This window comes from Megascapheus bottae, chromosome 28 (genome assembly GCF_031878675.1).
Source record: "Megascapheus bottae isolate mThoBot1 chromosome 28, mThoBot2.hap1, whole genome shotgun sequence".
Lineage (NCBI taxonomy): Eukaryota > Metazoa > Chordata > Mammalia > Rodentia > Geomyidae > Megascapheus > Megascapheus bottae.
In genome coordinates this window covers 15,612,334-15,626,760 of record NC_143536.1, presented here as the reverse complement: position 1 = coordinate 15,626,760, position 14,427 = coordinate 15,612,334, and the positions used below count along the sequence as shown (strand labels likewise).

Below are 14,427 nucleotides of genomic sequence, written 5' to 3'. Positions count from 1 at the left end.
GTGGCCCAGCCCCACAACTCTTACTATACATTGAAACTCCTCCTTTGCCCTTTGCTAGATAGATACTTCCCTGCCTGGGCCAGGGGTAGACCTCACTGCTTAGCCTTGTGATGCCAAATAAAAATAAAAAAGTGTGGTTACTTCAAGCTTGGGCCTAGTTGTTATTGTTGCATCCTGGTGTGCAACCAACGCTCAGTTCCTACTTCATACTTGGTAGATGAGCCATGCACTTGAACAACAAGAACCCTGACAACACTGTAACTTTGAGTCTACCCTAGGTATTCCTGGACTGTCTGTTCCTATAACTGCATAAGGAAGCTCCCCTTGGGAAAGCAATTGCATTAGTAGTGCAGGGCATTTATGCCAACCCTCCAGCTGTCTCTGCTTCCATTGTCCTTATGATAAGAATGTCCTTTCCTCAGAAGACACTCACTTGCTGCTGGGGTTCCTACAGAATGTCATCTCATGTCCTAACTCTCAGCACAACTCTAGTGATTTTATTTTACAGTCTTGAGACTGGAACATGAACTTGGCACATGATGCTTTGGTTCATTGACAAGCGCTCCATCAATTAAGCCACACCTCCAACCCCTAAAGGGTTGATTTTTTTTTTCCTTACCTCTGTTTTGTGATTTACTTCAGAGTGGGCACTCAGGCTAAGCAACAGATCTATTTCACTGCCTAGAAGTTGAAGCTCAGTTTGTACTTAAAAAATGAGCCATCAGGGGCTGGGAGTTTGGCCTAGTGGTAGAGTGCCTGCCTAGCATGCACAGTACCACATACATAGAAAAAGCTGGAGTGGTGCTATGGCTTAAGTGGTAGAGTGCTTGCTTTGAGGAAAGCACAGTGCTCAGGCCCTGAGTTTACTCCAGGCCTGGCAAAAAAAAAAAAAAAAAAAAAAGCCACCAGTCACATGCCAGGATACCATAAAAACACTGGGCATCCATGTTTAGTGCTGCACTATTCACAATGACCAAGTTATGGAAACAGCCCAGACGCATATAGTAAGTGAGTGAGTGGGCCAGAAAAATGTGGTCCTTAGACACAATAGAATTTTACACAGGCTGGGAAGGTGGTTTAGTGGTAGGGTGCTTGCCGATTGCCTAGCACCTGGGTTTGAAGCCTCAGTACCATGAAAACAGAAAAGGCTGGAGGTGGCACTGTGGTTCAGGTGGTAGAGCACTAGCCTTGACAGTGCCCCCTCCCCTAAAAAAACAACACATCATAGCTGGTAGAAAAAAGTAGTATGCCATTTGTAGGGAAATAAATCATGTTAAGGGAGGTGAACCTACCTCAGAGAGACAAACGGAGCATATTTTGTCTGGATCAACAATACACCGGGGCATGAGCAAGTATAGTGGATTCTAGACCTTAATCCAAAGTGAGACCACAGGGGGAAACTCAGAGGGGATGAGCACAAAGGTGTAATGCCTAAGTGCCTGTGCTATATAAAATAGTTATCCAAGTTATTAGAAGTAGCCTGGATCCTGGCTGCACCTGGCCGGTCTTGGTCTAGGCCTCTGGCGGGGTGGCGCCTCGTCGGGCCCCAGCCTCCGCCCTGGAGAATACCTGGGGCTGTTAGGGGCTCGTGAACTCCGACTGTCTCTCGGCGTTCTCGAGGAGGCGGGCCAACACGATTCTTTCGGAGTTCATTGCTTATTGTATCTGTCCGTCATGGTGCTGTCTCCTTTTTTATTGGCTAGCGTCGGGGCGAGGCGTGGTTTGGCGGATACCTTGACATGGCAGGCGCTGGCAGCTGGCAGGTGAGCGCTCGGGGTTCACTGGGTCTGGTGGCCCCCGCGGCGGCCCCGATTAGTCTTCGTTCCCTCCGGGAGAGCAGGTGGGGCGGGGTGGCGGGAGCGGGGCCCGGCGCTCGCGCCCTGCTCAGGCCGCCATCTGTTGCCGCAGCCGCCGCGGCCCTGCGAGGCCTACCGCGAGGAGTGGAAGCTCTGCCGCAGCGCCAGGCACTTCCTGCACCACTACTACGTCCACGGCGAGCCGCCCGCCTGCGCGCAGTGGCTGCGCGACCTGACCAGCTGCCGCGACTGGGAGACGCGCCGGAGCGCCGAGGCCCAGGTGCGCCCGCTGGGAGGCGAGGGCCCGGGCTTCCCCCTCGCTTGCTAAGTACGGGGTGGCGCTTCCTAAGTACGAGGTCCAGAGCGTGACAGCGCTAGTCGCCCTCCAGCGTTCCCCGAGCCAGGGTTAAGGACTCACGAAAGAAAGAAGGCCCTAGCTCGGCGCTGGTGACCCACGCCCGTAGTCCTAGCCCTGAGGCTGGGGGCTGTCGAGTCTGCTCTCTGCCTCCTGAGTAGGTGAGAAGGCAGGCGGGAGCCACGCTGCCGGCTCACGGGTGGAGTTCTACCACTTGACCCACAGCTCCACCTCTGTCTTTCTGGCACTTAATGGGAGATGAGTCTAATTGCGTCTCATTGCCGGGCGCTGGTGGCTCCCGCCTGTAATCCTAGCTACCCTGGAGGCTGAGATCTGAGATCAAAGCCAACCCCGGGCACGAAAGTCCATGAGACTCTTATAAAAGACTATGGTTGTTTCATAGTAACCTATGAGGAACACGTATGTAGTTAGATCGATGCGTATTAATATGGAACAGCCGTCAAGGTATACTAGAAGCACTGTACACTTGCATCTGACTGTCTATATTCAGAAAGATGCTGAGCTAGGTGGTATTGGGCCATGACAGCACTTGGGACTTTGGGACCTAGTCCATGAAAAAGGAAGTGACCACAGTCTTGTCTGCACAGCAATCCCTCTGTGAGAGCGAGCGGTCCCGCGTCCAAGCTGCACAGAAACACACCCTGGTATGGGTTCTGAGGCAGAGGCCCCCTGCAGAATGGCACCTTCCTCTGCCACAGGAGAAGGATGAGTGATGAATGACCAGCACCCCTGTCTTTGCCTGTGTGACTGTCTTGAGTGTTTCTTGTGGGGCCTGATGTAGCCCTAAGGACTGTGGCTAGCCCAAAACTCTGTATGTGTCCCTCTGAGCAGCAGCCTGACCTGGAATACAGAACAGAACCTCTCTAGCATTGCCTGCCACCACTCATCTGCACCAGGGCATCTTGCCATAATGATGCTCCAAAAGATAATTTATGCCCACAATTACACAAAGGCAAGCATTGTAGCAAGTGCCTGTGAGCGACAAGTCAGAACAACTCATCTCTACCCCCACCGCAACAGCAGCAACACTGAGAGCAGTGTTGATTTAGAATTCTTAGGTAAGCCCTGGTGTGTTAGCCTGACCCCTGGGTGGGTCAGAATGAAGTGACTCAACAGTTGTGCTGCTGTGAACAACTCTCCTTTTTTCAGGCTTGGAGGCTGCTATACATTGCCAGTCCTTGGTACTGAAGCTGGGGTCACCCTCTGCTCGCTGCCACTGCACATGTAGACAGGGCATGCTGAACATGAGGTGCTTGCTGGCCTTTTGCTTCCAAAGGCTGTGGGGTTTTGTTTTGTTTTGTTGGTGTCAGTCCTGGGGCTTGAACTCAGGGCTTGAGCACTGTCCTTGGGCTTGCTCAAGGCTAGCACTCTACCACTTGAGCCACAGCTCCACTTCTGGACTTTTCTGTATTTGTGGTACCAAGGAATCAAACCTATGGTTTCGTACATGCTAGGTAAGCACTCTACCAGTAGGCCATGCTCCCGGCCCTGTGTTTGCTTTAAAGAAGTTCACACAGCTACAGAACACATGATCTTACAGCTGTACATGAAGTCTAGGCTTAAGAAAAAACAAAAACAAAACAGCAAGACATCAATGGCTCATGCCTCTAATCCCAGCTACTCATGAGGCCAAAATCTGAGAATTATGGTTAAAAGCCAGCCTGGGCACAAAAGTCTGTGAGACTCATCTCCAATTAACCACCCAAAAACCAAAGTGGCACTGTGGTTCAAGTGGTAGAGCACTAGCCTTGAGCTGAAGAGATCTGGGACAGCACCCAGGCCCAGTGGTCAAGCTCCCTGACAGACAAAAATGAATTTAAAAAACTAGGATGATTCTCCTGGCTGCACAACAAGCATCATGCCCACGCTCAGCCCCCTCTCTGCTTCCTGCCTGGCTATCTCTTCTCACTCTGAGGCAAAATCATTGATCACTCTAGAAAGGCATATATTAAAGCCTAAGATTTCCTCTCAAATGTGTTTTATGTTCTATGAAAGGCATCTCAAGAGCAAAGGAGAGTGTAAAGAGAACCCTGTGTGTGTGTGTGAGTGAAAGAGAAAATACTGTCCAAGTATGCATAGGTAGAGATACTACAGTGAAATCTCCTACACTGTACAGTTAATATGCACTAACAGAATGTGCAAAAATAGCGAGCCAGTTACCCCAACCTAGAGGCAGTCTTGATGTATCTGAATCGAACAGGGAGTCTTTAACCTAGTGATTGATTTAATAATGATCATTTTTAACCATGAAGAGTAAGGAGGTGCTGGGGATAGATACTTGTAAACAAGAATGTTACGATCTGTGATATTGGGGCTGCTTTCCTGGGATAGTGGGTGGAGAGACTACTAGGATACCAATTGAGAAAGGCTCTGCCTGTGCAGTTACATCCTGTCATGTTCTTTTTTTTTTTTTTTTTTTTTTGCCAGTCCTGGGCTTGAGCTCAGGGCCTGAGCACTGTCCTTGGACTTTCTCAAGGCTCTACCACTTGAGCCTCAGCACCACTTGAGCCTCAGCACCACTTCCAGCTTTTTTCTATGTATGTGGTACCGAGGAATCGAACCCGGGTCCTCATGCATGCTAGGCAAGCACCTTAACCACTAGGCCAAACTCCCGGCCCCACATCCTGTCATGTTCTATCTGTTGCTTATTTAGCCCTGTGTTATTTGAAAGCTTCATACATGGCTACAATGTATTCTCCTTTTGCCAGTCTATGGGTCTCTGGGAATATTCAGGTGTTCTAATGTGTCATTGTTGCATTGTGACTCCTCCCCCTATGGAACTACTTCCACACCAACAGATGTTTCTGGACAAAATGTTCCTGAATTTACTCTATGTTCATTTTTCCTTTTCAGAGTTGGAACTCAAACCTAGAACCTTACATAGTCAAGGCCCAGGCCTACCTCTGAGTTCTGGTCTGGTACATACTGTTACTTATAGCACATTATCACTAAAACAAGTTTCACAAAGACAATGTTTAACTGTACCCTGCAGGATACATATATACACTGCTATTTTCATCCCAGTCGTCCAAGATCTCAGTTTTAAAACTGACAGGTTTCCTTCAACAAGTTTCTCTTGTAATATAAGGAAAACACTTAAACATCAAACACTGGCAAATATGAGTCTCAGGCCAGGGATGTAGTTCAGTGGCAGACTACTTTCCTAGCATGTGCTAGGCTCATATTCAGTCTCTTAACATTAAACAAGTCTAAAATATGGTCAGTGTTAGGAAGAAAGGGTATACAAGCTTAAAATAGAAGTGTCTTTTACACTATTTATAGAAAACCCAATAGTAAACAAACACTTTTTTTTGGGGGGGGGGTTCAACTCTGGGCTTGGGCATTGTCCCTGAGCTTTCCCCCCGCCCCCAGTACTGGGCCTTGAACTTAGGGCCTGAGCACTGTCCTTAGGCTTTCTAAAGGCAGAGCTCTACCACCTGAGCCACAATACCACTTCTGGCTTTTTTCTATGTATGTGGTACCAAGAAATCAAACCCAGGTCTTTGTGCATGCTAGACAAGCACTCTACCACTAGGCCAAACTCCCAACCCCTCCCTGAACTTTTCTGCTCAAAGCTACCACCCTACTCCTTGAGCCACAGCACCATTTCCGGTTTTCTGGTGGTTAATTGAAGATATCTCATGGACTTTCCTGCCCTGGCTGGCTTTGACCGGCAATCCCCAGAGCTCAGCATCCTGAGTAGCTAGGATTACAGGCATGAACCACTACACCCAGTTTTAAACACTCTTCAATCCCATAGCCGTTATTAAAAATTATAGGCCAGGGGCCAGGAGTTTGGCCTAGTGATAGAATGCATGCATAGCATGCACAAAAACCCGGGTTCAATTCCTTGGTACCACATATAGAAAAGCCAGAAATAATGCTGTGGCTCAAGTGGCAGAGTGCTAGCTAACCTTGAGGAACAAACCCAAGGACAGTGCCCAGGCCTTGAGTTCAAGCCCTGGAAGTGGGGCTGTGGCTCAAGTGGTTGAGCACTCACCTTGAGCAAAAGAAACTCAGGGACAACACCAAGGCCCCAGATTCAAGCCCCAGGCCAGCACCATAAAAGAAAAACAAAAGAAAAATAATTGAAATTACCTTCACAAAACAATTCTTATCTATGCCATGCAGGATTTAGTGTTATTTGTTCAAGAAACTGCTATGCACCCATGGTAAAATCCCTACAATTTGAAAAAGAAATAAATTACTATGCACGCAACAACTTGGATGAGAAAGTCAAGAAAATAATGCTGAGATAAAAAAGGGGGACCGTACACATAGAAAAAGCCAGAAGTGGGGCAGGAGTTTGAAAAGCTAGAAATGGTACAGTGGCTGCAGTGGTAGAGCTCTAGCCTTGAGAAAGCCCAAGCCCTGAATTCAAGCCCCAGGACTGGCAGGAAAAAAAAAAAGATCAACGAATCAGTCAATAAAAATTATCTTTAAGGAGCCAAGTGTGGTGGCTCACACCTGTAATCGTAGCTACTCAGGAGGCCTCGATCTGAGGATCACAGTTCAAAGCCAGCCACTGAAAAGTCCATGAGTCTCTTATCTCCAATTAATCACCAGAAAACTAGAAGTGGCATTGTGGCTCAAGGAATAGGACGGTAGGTAGCCTTGAGCTAAAGAGCTCAGGGATAACAGGCAGGTCCAGAGTTCAAGTCCCATGACTGACCAAAAAAAAAAAAAAAAAAAAGCTTAGGGACAAGTCTATGCTCGGCATAGACTTGAAGCCCAAAGGCTGGCATAAAAAAGCCTGTGAGACTGTTACCTCCAATTTACCAGCAAAAAAACAAAGGGAAGCCTGTGGCCCAAGTACAGATTACTGACCTTCAGCACAAAAGCTCAGGCAGGGACAGCACCCAAGCCAAGCCCTGAGTTCAAGCCAGAACTGACACCAAAAAGAAAAATAAATTTTGCTAGAGTCTCAGTTGTTTAAGCCACCTGGTCTGATATTTTGTTATTGCAGCTTGAACAGAAAAATACATTAATCATTAACAAGGATAAATAAAATCTAGCACTCAGCTTCACTTAGGCCTCATGTCCTCCTGGAGGACAGAGCAGCTTTAATGTGTCCCTGGCTTGCTCTACTGTCCTAGTTCTTTTACCTGTGCCCCTGGGAAGGTACTACTTCTCGCAAAATCCCACACCTGCTTCATCTCCACTCCGGAGTACCTCTGTGCTGCCTGCAGGTGGTACTGTCACTGCACAACTGGAATCGTTTTTTGGGTGGGGTCGTGGGGCTTGAACTCAGCCTGGGCGCTGTCCCTGAGCTCTTCAGCTCACAGCTACGGCCTTACCCTTGAGCCACAGCCTCACTTCCTGTTTGTTTTTGTTTTTCCTAGTGTTAGCTGGAAATTAGTCTCAGGTCCTTTTGTGCCCAGACTGGCTTTGAATCTTTTTTTTTTTTTTTTTTGCCAGTCCTGGGCTTGAGCTCAGGGCCTGAGCACTGTCCTTGGGCTTTCTCAAGGCTAGAGCTCTACCACTTGAGCCTCAGCACCACTTCCGGCTTTTTTCTAGGTATGTGGTACCGAGGAATCGAACCCGGGTCTTCATGCATGCTAGGCAAGCACTTTAACCACTAGGCCAAACTCCCGGCCCTGGCTTTGAATCTTGATCCTCAGATCCCAGTCTCCTGAGCAGCTAGGATTACAGGCATGAGCATTTTTTTTTTTTTGTCAGCCCTGGGCCTTGAGCTCAGGGACTGAGCACTGTCCTTGGGCTTTCTCAAGGCTCGAACTCTACCACTTGTGCCACAGCACCACTTCTGGCTTTTTTTCTATGTGTGTTGTACAGAGGATTCGAACCTGGGTCTTCGTGTATGCTAGGCAAACACTCTACCACTAGGCCAAACTCCCAGCTTCCTTTTTTTTGGGGGTGGGGCAGTTCTGGGGATTGAACTCAGGGCCCAAGTTCAGCACCAGTTCCAGCTTTTCTATGTATGTGGTACAGAGGAATCAAACCTGGGTCTCTGTGCATGCTAGGCAAGCACTCAACTACTAGGTCAAACTGCCAGCCTCCCCCATCCCCCCCCCCCCAACCTCATCCTTTAAAAAACAAAAACAAACTGTATTCTCTCCCACTGGAGAAAAGGGGTTAATGTCATTGTTATCTTCATCAAAATACTTGGTATTGGGGCAGGATTCCCATTCATCTGCAGGTGAAAGTTTTTTTTGTTTTTTAAATTTTGGCCAGTCCTGGGCTTGAGCTCAGGGCAGAACCACTGTCCTTGGACTTTCTCAAGGCCAGAGCTCTACCACTTGAGCCTCAGCACCACTTCTGGTTTTTTTCTATGTATGAGGTACTGAAGAATCGAACCTAGGTCTTCATGCAAGCTAGGCAAGCACTCTACCACTAGACCAAACTCCCAGCCCCAGGTGAATGAATTTTGCTAATAACCCAAGACACAGAGATGGTTTTGAGTATATTTTTATTTGTAACCAGCATGTCTGGAAAACACATTCAATCTTGCCATCCTGCCTCTTAAGTGTGGTGTAATTTGAAACATGCTGCCTTCAATTCTACTTCTTGAATTCGTGCTGTACGTATACTTGGGTGGTATCATTGTATCTGCCTTCAGGGGGCTGGTAGTTAGAGATTGGTGGAGTGTAATGTGGCCCTTCCCTCTCAAAGGGGAACAGGCTGGAGTCCCGCTTGATCGCCTCAGTGTAGAGCTCTGAGGACTCAAGTTTCAGTTCCTGGAGAGCTTCTTGCTGGGCCTTCAGCATGGATGTGATTGCATTCCTCTCAGCCTCATGCTCTTGCTGCTTGTACCGTGACCACTTCTTCAGAAGCAGAGCTCTCCGCTCACTCTCTTCAAAGGAGAGTTCCACCGGAGGCCGCTGTCTGTGTACACACAAGTCCAGAGGTATGATGCAGGGGTACTCACCTTGCTGATATGGGTGCCTGTGCGACTGCACATGACCCAATCATCCCACTGCAGGTACAGCCAAAACTCAGGAAAAATGCAATAAAAGCCTACATTGTTTTTTGGGTTTTTTTTTTGGGTGGGTCATGGGGCTTGAACTCTAGGCCTAGGTGCTGTCCCTGAGCTGTTCAGCTCAAGGCTACCTATTCCTTAGTTACAGCCCCACTTCCCATTTTCTAGTGTTTAAGAGTCTTGTGGACTTTGGTTCCTGGGCTGGCTTTGAACCTTGACCCTCAGATCTCAGCCTCCTGAGCAGCTAGGATTACAGGTGTGAGCCACTGTGCCCGGCTTAAGAGCCTACATTCATAAAATTACCCAGCATCACATATCTATATTATCATTATCACCCCTTATCCTACAACTCTGACCTGGGTTTGCCCTCTGAATTGGTACAGGAAAGGGAAAGGAGAAGGGCTGTATAGTTTAGGAAAACTAGAAACAAAATGTCTTATTACTTATATTTGTAACACAGCTTAAAATAACACAGACCTGTTAGCCTTAGGCTCTCAGATCGGAAGCATATTTTCAACTACAAAAGAACACTGCCGTCATTTCTGTTTTATTTCTTTGGCTCTTTACCCATTTCCAAATAAATAAATAAAAGGACTATTCCTTCCCTTCATTTCCTACAAAATCCTATTTTAAAGAAAACAAAGGTTTCCACTGGGTGCAGGAGCTTCAATTAACCACTAGAAAAACGAAAGTAGTGCTGTGGCTCCAGGGGTAGGGGTAGCCTTGAGTTGAAGAGCTCAGGGACAGCACTCAGACCAAGAGTTCAAGCCCCACGACCAACAACAACAAAAAAAGGTTTCCAAGAAAAAAAAAGTACAAGTCTGGGACACATCAAGGAATAGAATGCTGACTATAGCAGAAGCTGTAATTAATGCTAGAGATCAAGGACATTTTCTTTCCACTAGGAGAGGAAACATCTCTCAGCAAACTGGTAGCACTTTCTCTGCCTCACGAAGAGTCTCTTTGTCAAGGGGTGATGCTAGAGAAAAGTGAGATGCATACCAAAATCTCAGGGAGACAAGAGCCTAGTTCAATCTTAGAATACACATGAACAAACACAAACAAACATGCATAAGCACGAACACACAGACATGCACACAGGACCTGCTGTTTCATGATCCATGCTTTTTGCTTCCCTCCCCCCCCCCCAGTCCCAGGGCTTGAACTCAGGGCCTGAGCACTGTCCTTGGGCTTTCTCAAGGCTAGAGCCTTACAACTTGAGCCACAACACCACTTTTAGCTTTTTCTATGTACGTGGTACCAGGGAATCGAACCCGAGCCCTCATGCATGTTAGGCGAGCCCTCTACTACTAGGCCAAACTCCTGGCCCCTGGCTTTTTTTTTTTTTAATGTATGTGGTACTGAGGAATCCAAACCAAGTCTTTGTGGATGCTAGGCAGGCACTCTACCACTAAGCCAAATTCCTGCTCCCCACCTCCTGCCCCCTATTTTTAAAAGAGAGCAGCAGCCTGGTGCTGGTGTCTCACACCTGGAAATCCTAGCTACTTAGGAGGCTGAGATCTGAGGATTGCAGTTCAAAGCCAGCTAGAGCAGAAAAGTCCCTGTGAGCCTCTTATCTCCAATTAATCACTCAAAACCAAGAAGTGGAACTCTGGCTCACGTGCCAGAGTGCTAGCCTTGAGCACAAAGAGACTTAAGGATAGCATTTAGCCCCTGAGTTTAAGCCCCACAACTGACCAAAAATAAATAAATAGAAAAGGAAGGCAGCAAGACCTCCTAATTCTGCATACAACACAATTGCAACACACACCAACTGTGAGCATTCACAGCATTGGGACAGACTCGGGGGCTCTAGAACGCAGGGTCCTGCCATGTGTCATGGCCAAGACTATTCACACAAATGAGCAACAACCCTTTGCACCCAAATTCTATTAGTAACTGGCTGGACTCATCAAATAACTATCTGTTATGGTGGTGGTTCGTCTTTTTCCTCCCTATCAGCTATTCTAAGGTCCAAACTTTTTCCCATTCCCAAGATACAATCAAGGAGAAAAGAATCAAGACTAGGGCCAAGTCAACTCTACAGACCTATCATCATTACAAGTGTGAATTTCAGCAAGAGCTACCTGAGGTTAAAGAGATTCCCTTGCCCAAAAGACTACAAGCCCAAAGGATAACTTACCTTGATTTATCCAAGAACTTCAGAGGAGTAATAAAATCTTCAATGGGAATTAGCTCTTGGTTAGCCTTTTCTAGTTTTCGGAGTCTCTTTTTCAAACGGTCTTTTGCGGCCTGATCTTTTTTAGTATCTATCTTCTTCTTGCGCACAGGTTCTGCTCTAATGGACAAAAATCAAACTAAGAGTGACATTGTCCAAAAAGAAATATACTCATTACTTGATTTATGTACAGTAACCTCTCTGTACATCACCTTTCTAACAACAGCAAAATTTAAATTAAAATAAAAAAAGCTAACTAAATCAAACATTTCCCTTTTTGATCTCCATGAATTTGAAAATCTCACCAGAATTCCTGGTAAGAACTCTGTGGGTGTTAGCAACCCCAGGAAGGGGTTCAAGGGTATGAAGGAGTACTGAGTATAACTGAGGTGAAGTCTGATCTTCAGTGGTGAGATTCAGGTTGCCCTGAAAAGTAAACATACTAAACTGACATATTAGAAGCTCATTGTTCACATTTTAATTGAACTTGGGTTTCTAAAAATGCCTTAAAACTAAGTATAGCAAAAATGACCAGCATGTTTTCATTTACTTATCAAAATTATTTCACACATTTCTCCTTCTTACAGCTTTAGCAAAAGTTCTAGCTTACTCTTTGGAATATATATCCCAGTTGTAATTTACTATAAAGAACAATCAATTTTGTGTTTATATTTTATTTTAGTGCCAGTCTTGGAGCTTGAACTCAGGGTCTGGGTGCTGTCCCTTAACTTTTTTTGCTCAAGACTAGCTCTACTCCCTCAACTTCACTTCCAGCATTTTGGTGGTTAATTGGATATAATGAGTCTCAGACTTTGGGGCCAGGAGTTTAGCCTAGTGGTAGTGTGCTTGCCTAGCATGCACGAAGACCCAGGTTCAATTCCTTGGTACCACATACATAGAAAAAGCCAGAAATGGTGCTGTGGCTCAAGTGGTAGAGCTCTAGTCTTGGGAAAGTCCAAGGACAGTGCCCAGGCCCTGAGTTCAAGGCCCAAGACTGGAGGGTGGGGGGGAAGAGTCTCAGACTTTTCTGCCTGGGCTGGCTTTGGACCACAATCCCCAGATCTGTCTCCTAACCCCCTTTTTTTTTTTTGCCAGTCATGGGCTTGAGCTCAGGGCCTGAGCACTGTCCTTGGACTTTCTCAAGGTTAGAGCTCTACCACTTGAGCCTCAGCACCACTTCAGGCTTTTTTCTATGTATGTGGTACCGAGGAATAGAACCCGGGTCTTCATGCATGCTAGGCAAGCACTTTAACCACTAGGCCAAACTCCCGGCCCTCTGTCTCCTAACTAACTAGGATTATAGACATCAGCCACTGATACCCAGCTTCTACTATCCCCGGCCCCCAATGCTGGTTCTAGAGCTTGAAGTCAGGGCTCATGTGTTGTTCCTGACCTTCTTTTCCTTAAGGTTGGGTCTCTATTTTTTTTCTTTCTTCCTTTTCTTTGCCAGTCCTGGGGCTTGAACTCAGTTCTTGTTTCTCAAGGATAGCATTCTACCCTTGACTCAGAGCACCATTTCTGACTTTTGCTGTGAATGTGGTACCAAGGAATCCAGCCCAGGGCTTTGTGCATACTAGGCAAGCACTCTACCACTAGGCCACACTCCCAGCCCAGTGCTCTACTTCTTAAGCCACAACTCCAGTTCTGGCTTTTTTGAAAGGTTAGTAAAGGTAAGAGTCACACAGACTTTCTTACCCAGGCTGGCTTCCAATTCTGATCCTCAGAGGAGTTAGGATTACAGATGTGAGCTATCAGTGCCTGGCCTTTTTCTTTTTCTCTTAAATTGGTATGCAGGTACTAACGCTTGAATTCAGGGCCTAAGTACTGCCCTTACCTTACTGGCACTCTACCACTTGAGCCACAGCTCCACTTCCAGCTTTTTAGTGGCTAATTTGAGAGACTCTTATGAACTTTCTTGCTGGACTGGACTTGGGACTGTGATCCTCAGATCTTAGCCTCCTGAGTAACTAGGATTACAAGTCTGAGCCACTGGTACCCAGAAATTACCAAAAAAAAAATGCTTTAACATTAAAATGTACTGAATCAAGTTCCTGACAAGTGTTCAGAGTTCTAGGTGGAAATTACCTTAATCTTTGAACCTCTCCCACCGCGGGGGAGTCAGAATGAGCAGGGAAGATAAAGGCCCACTGGTTCAACTGTGCCTTTTAAAACACACAAGATGCTCTTTAAAGTAATTTGATACTTAAATTTAACTGGGAGAAGCCTTATAGGTTGCAAATTTGGCTAACCAAACATAGAAAATTCTTGCTTTGTTGCTCACACCCCTAAAAGAGGTCAGACCCAGAGCTGAATTTTTACCTCATAGGGATGAGATCCCAAAAGGACAACAATGAAGCTCGCTGGTGGGTGTCTCTGATCTGTATCAACCAAATTCCAGGAAGCCTGAAGGAGAGAAGACTATGTATAGTGACTCTCACCGATTTATACGAACACACACACACATATACACACACAAAATCACAGTGCTCGCCAAAAAAAGCCGGGGCATTTTTTTAAGTATTACATATGACAAGGTCAAGGAGGAAAACTTTCAAAATCCCCGCCCACACCACATACCACTTGGGAAAGGTCTGTAATCACAGATTTTTCACCCATGGGAGACACAGCTTCCTGGGGTACCAGTGGACCAGGGAGAGAGGCCCCAGCTGCAATACGCCAGCCCATGCCCTGGGCACTCTGCCACGCCACCTGCATTGGTACTTACCCACTTGGCGGGCGCAGGGCCCGCGCGGCACACAGCCGCGCCGCGATGGCCATGGCTTAGCCTGCAGCTGACCTGTCGGCGACTTCCGGGCGCGCGCCCTGTGGCGGTCCGGCCTGCGGTACCCCGACGGAGGTTCGACTGTCTGCTTAGCCCCGGACTCTCGCGTTCCGGCCCTTCTCCGGCTAAGCCAATCCTGGCCGCGCCCCTGACGCAGCCCCGCCCCTGGGCGTCGCAGCGCACGCCGCAAGCGCTTCCACCTCCACCCGGCTTCCAGCGCCCGCCCCTACGACGGCGAGCGCAGGCTCCGCCTAGAGAGTCGGTGTGCCTCTTCCTCCACCCTCCCCATCGGCACCCCCGCAGTGCCAAAGGGATGGCCAAGAGGTTGTCCCCTTACTTGTCCAGGCCCCAATGTCC

General features: G+C 47.4%; 2 protein-coding genes across 3 annotated transcripts; one reads left to right on the top strand and one right to left on the bottom strand.

Moving 5' to 3' along the window:
- The first annotated feature begins 1,690 nt into the window (after positions 1-1,690).
- Positions 1,691-11,259, top strand: C28H22orf39 (chromosome 28 C22orf39 homolog). Of its 2 annotated transcripts, none has more exons than XM_090320625.1 (3): positions 1,691-1,763; positions 1,909-2,076; positions 11,107-11,259. In XM_090320625.1, exons 1-3 carry the CDS (start codon positions 1,740-1,742, stop codon positions 11,245-11,247), a joined length of 333 nt encoding a protein of 110 aa, XP_090176751.1. In that variant the 5' UTR covers positions 1,691-1,739; the 3' UTR covers positions 11,248-11,259. The 2 variants fall into 2 exon arrangements, with proteins under 2 accessions (XP_090176751.1, XP_090176752.1); XM_090320626.1 differs by lacking the exon at positions 11,107-11,259 and adding an exon at positions 2,760-4,145.
- Mrpl40 (mitochondrial ribosomal protein L40) lies at positions 8,583-14,231 on the bottom strand. The gene is made up of 4 exons (XM_090320624.1): positions 14,014-14,231; positions 13,608-13,691; positions 11,253-11,408; positions 8,583-9,015 (listed from the first exon to the last, which is right to left on the bottom strand). Exons 1-4 carry the CDS (start codon positions 14,064-14,066, stop codon positions 8,691-8,693), a joined length of 618 nt encoding a protein of 205 aa, XP_090176750.1. The 5' UTR covers positions 14,067-14,231; the 3' UTR covers positions 8,583-8,690.
- Positions 14,232-14,427: the final 196 nt, after the last annotated feature.

Coding starts and splice junctions, on each gene's coding strand:
- C28H22orf39 (XM_090320625.1), top strand. CDS start 1,740: ATGGCAGGCGCTGGCAGCTGGCAG. Junction 1,764..1,908: donor CAGGCGCTGGCAGCTGGCAG/GTGAGCGCTCGG, acceptor CTGTTGCCGCAG/CCGCCGCGGCCCTGCGAGGC. Junction 2,077..11,106: donor GCCGGAGCGCCGAGGCCCAG/GTGCGCCCGCTG, acceptor CCCATTCCCAAG/ATACAATCAAGGAGAAAAGA.
- Mrpl40 (XM_090320624.1), bottom strand. CDS start 14,066: ATGGCCATCGCGGCGCGGCTGTGTGCCGCGCGGGCCCTGCGCCCGCCA. Junction 11,409..13,607: donor TGGGATCTCATCCCTATGAG/GTAAAAATTCAG, acceptor TTTGTCCATTAG/AGCAGAACCTGTGCGCAAGA. Junction 9,016..11,252: donor AAGTTCTTGGATAAATCAAG/GTAAGTTATCCT, acceptor GTGTGTACACAG/ACAGCGGCCTCCGGTGGAAC.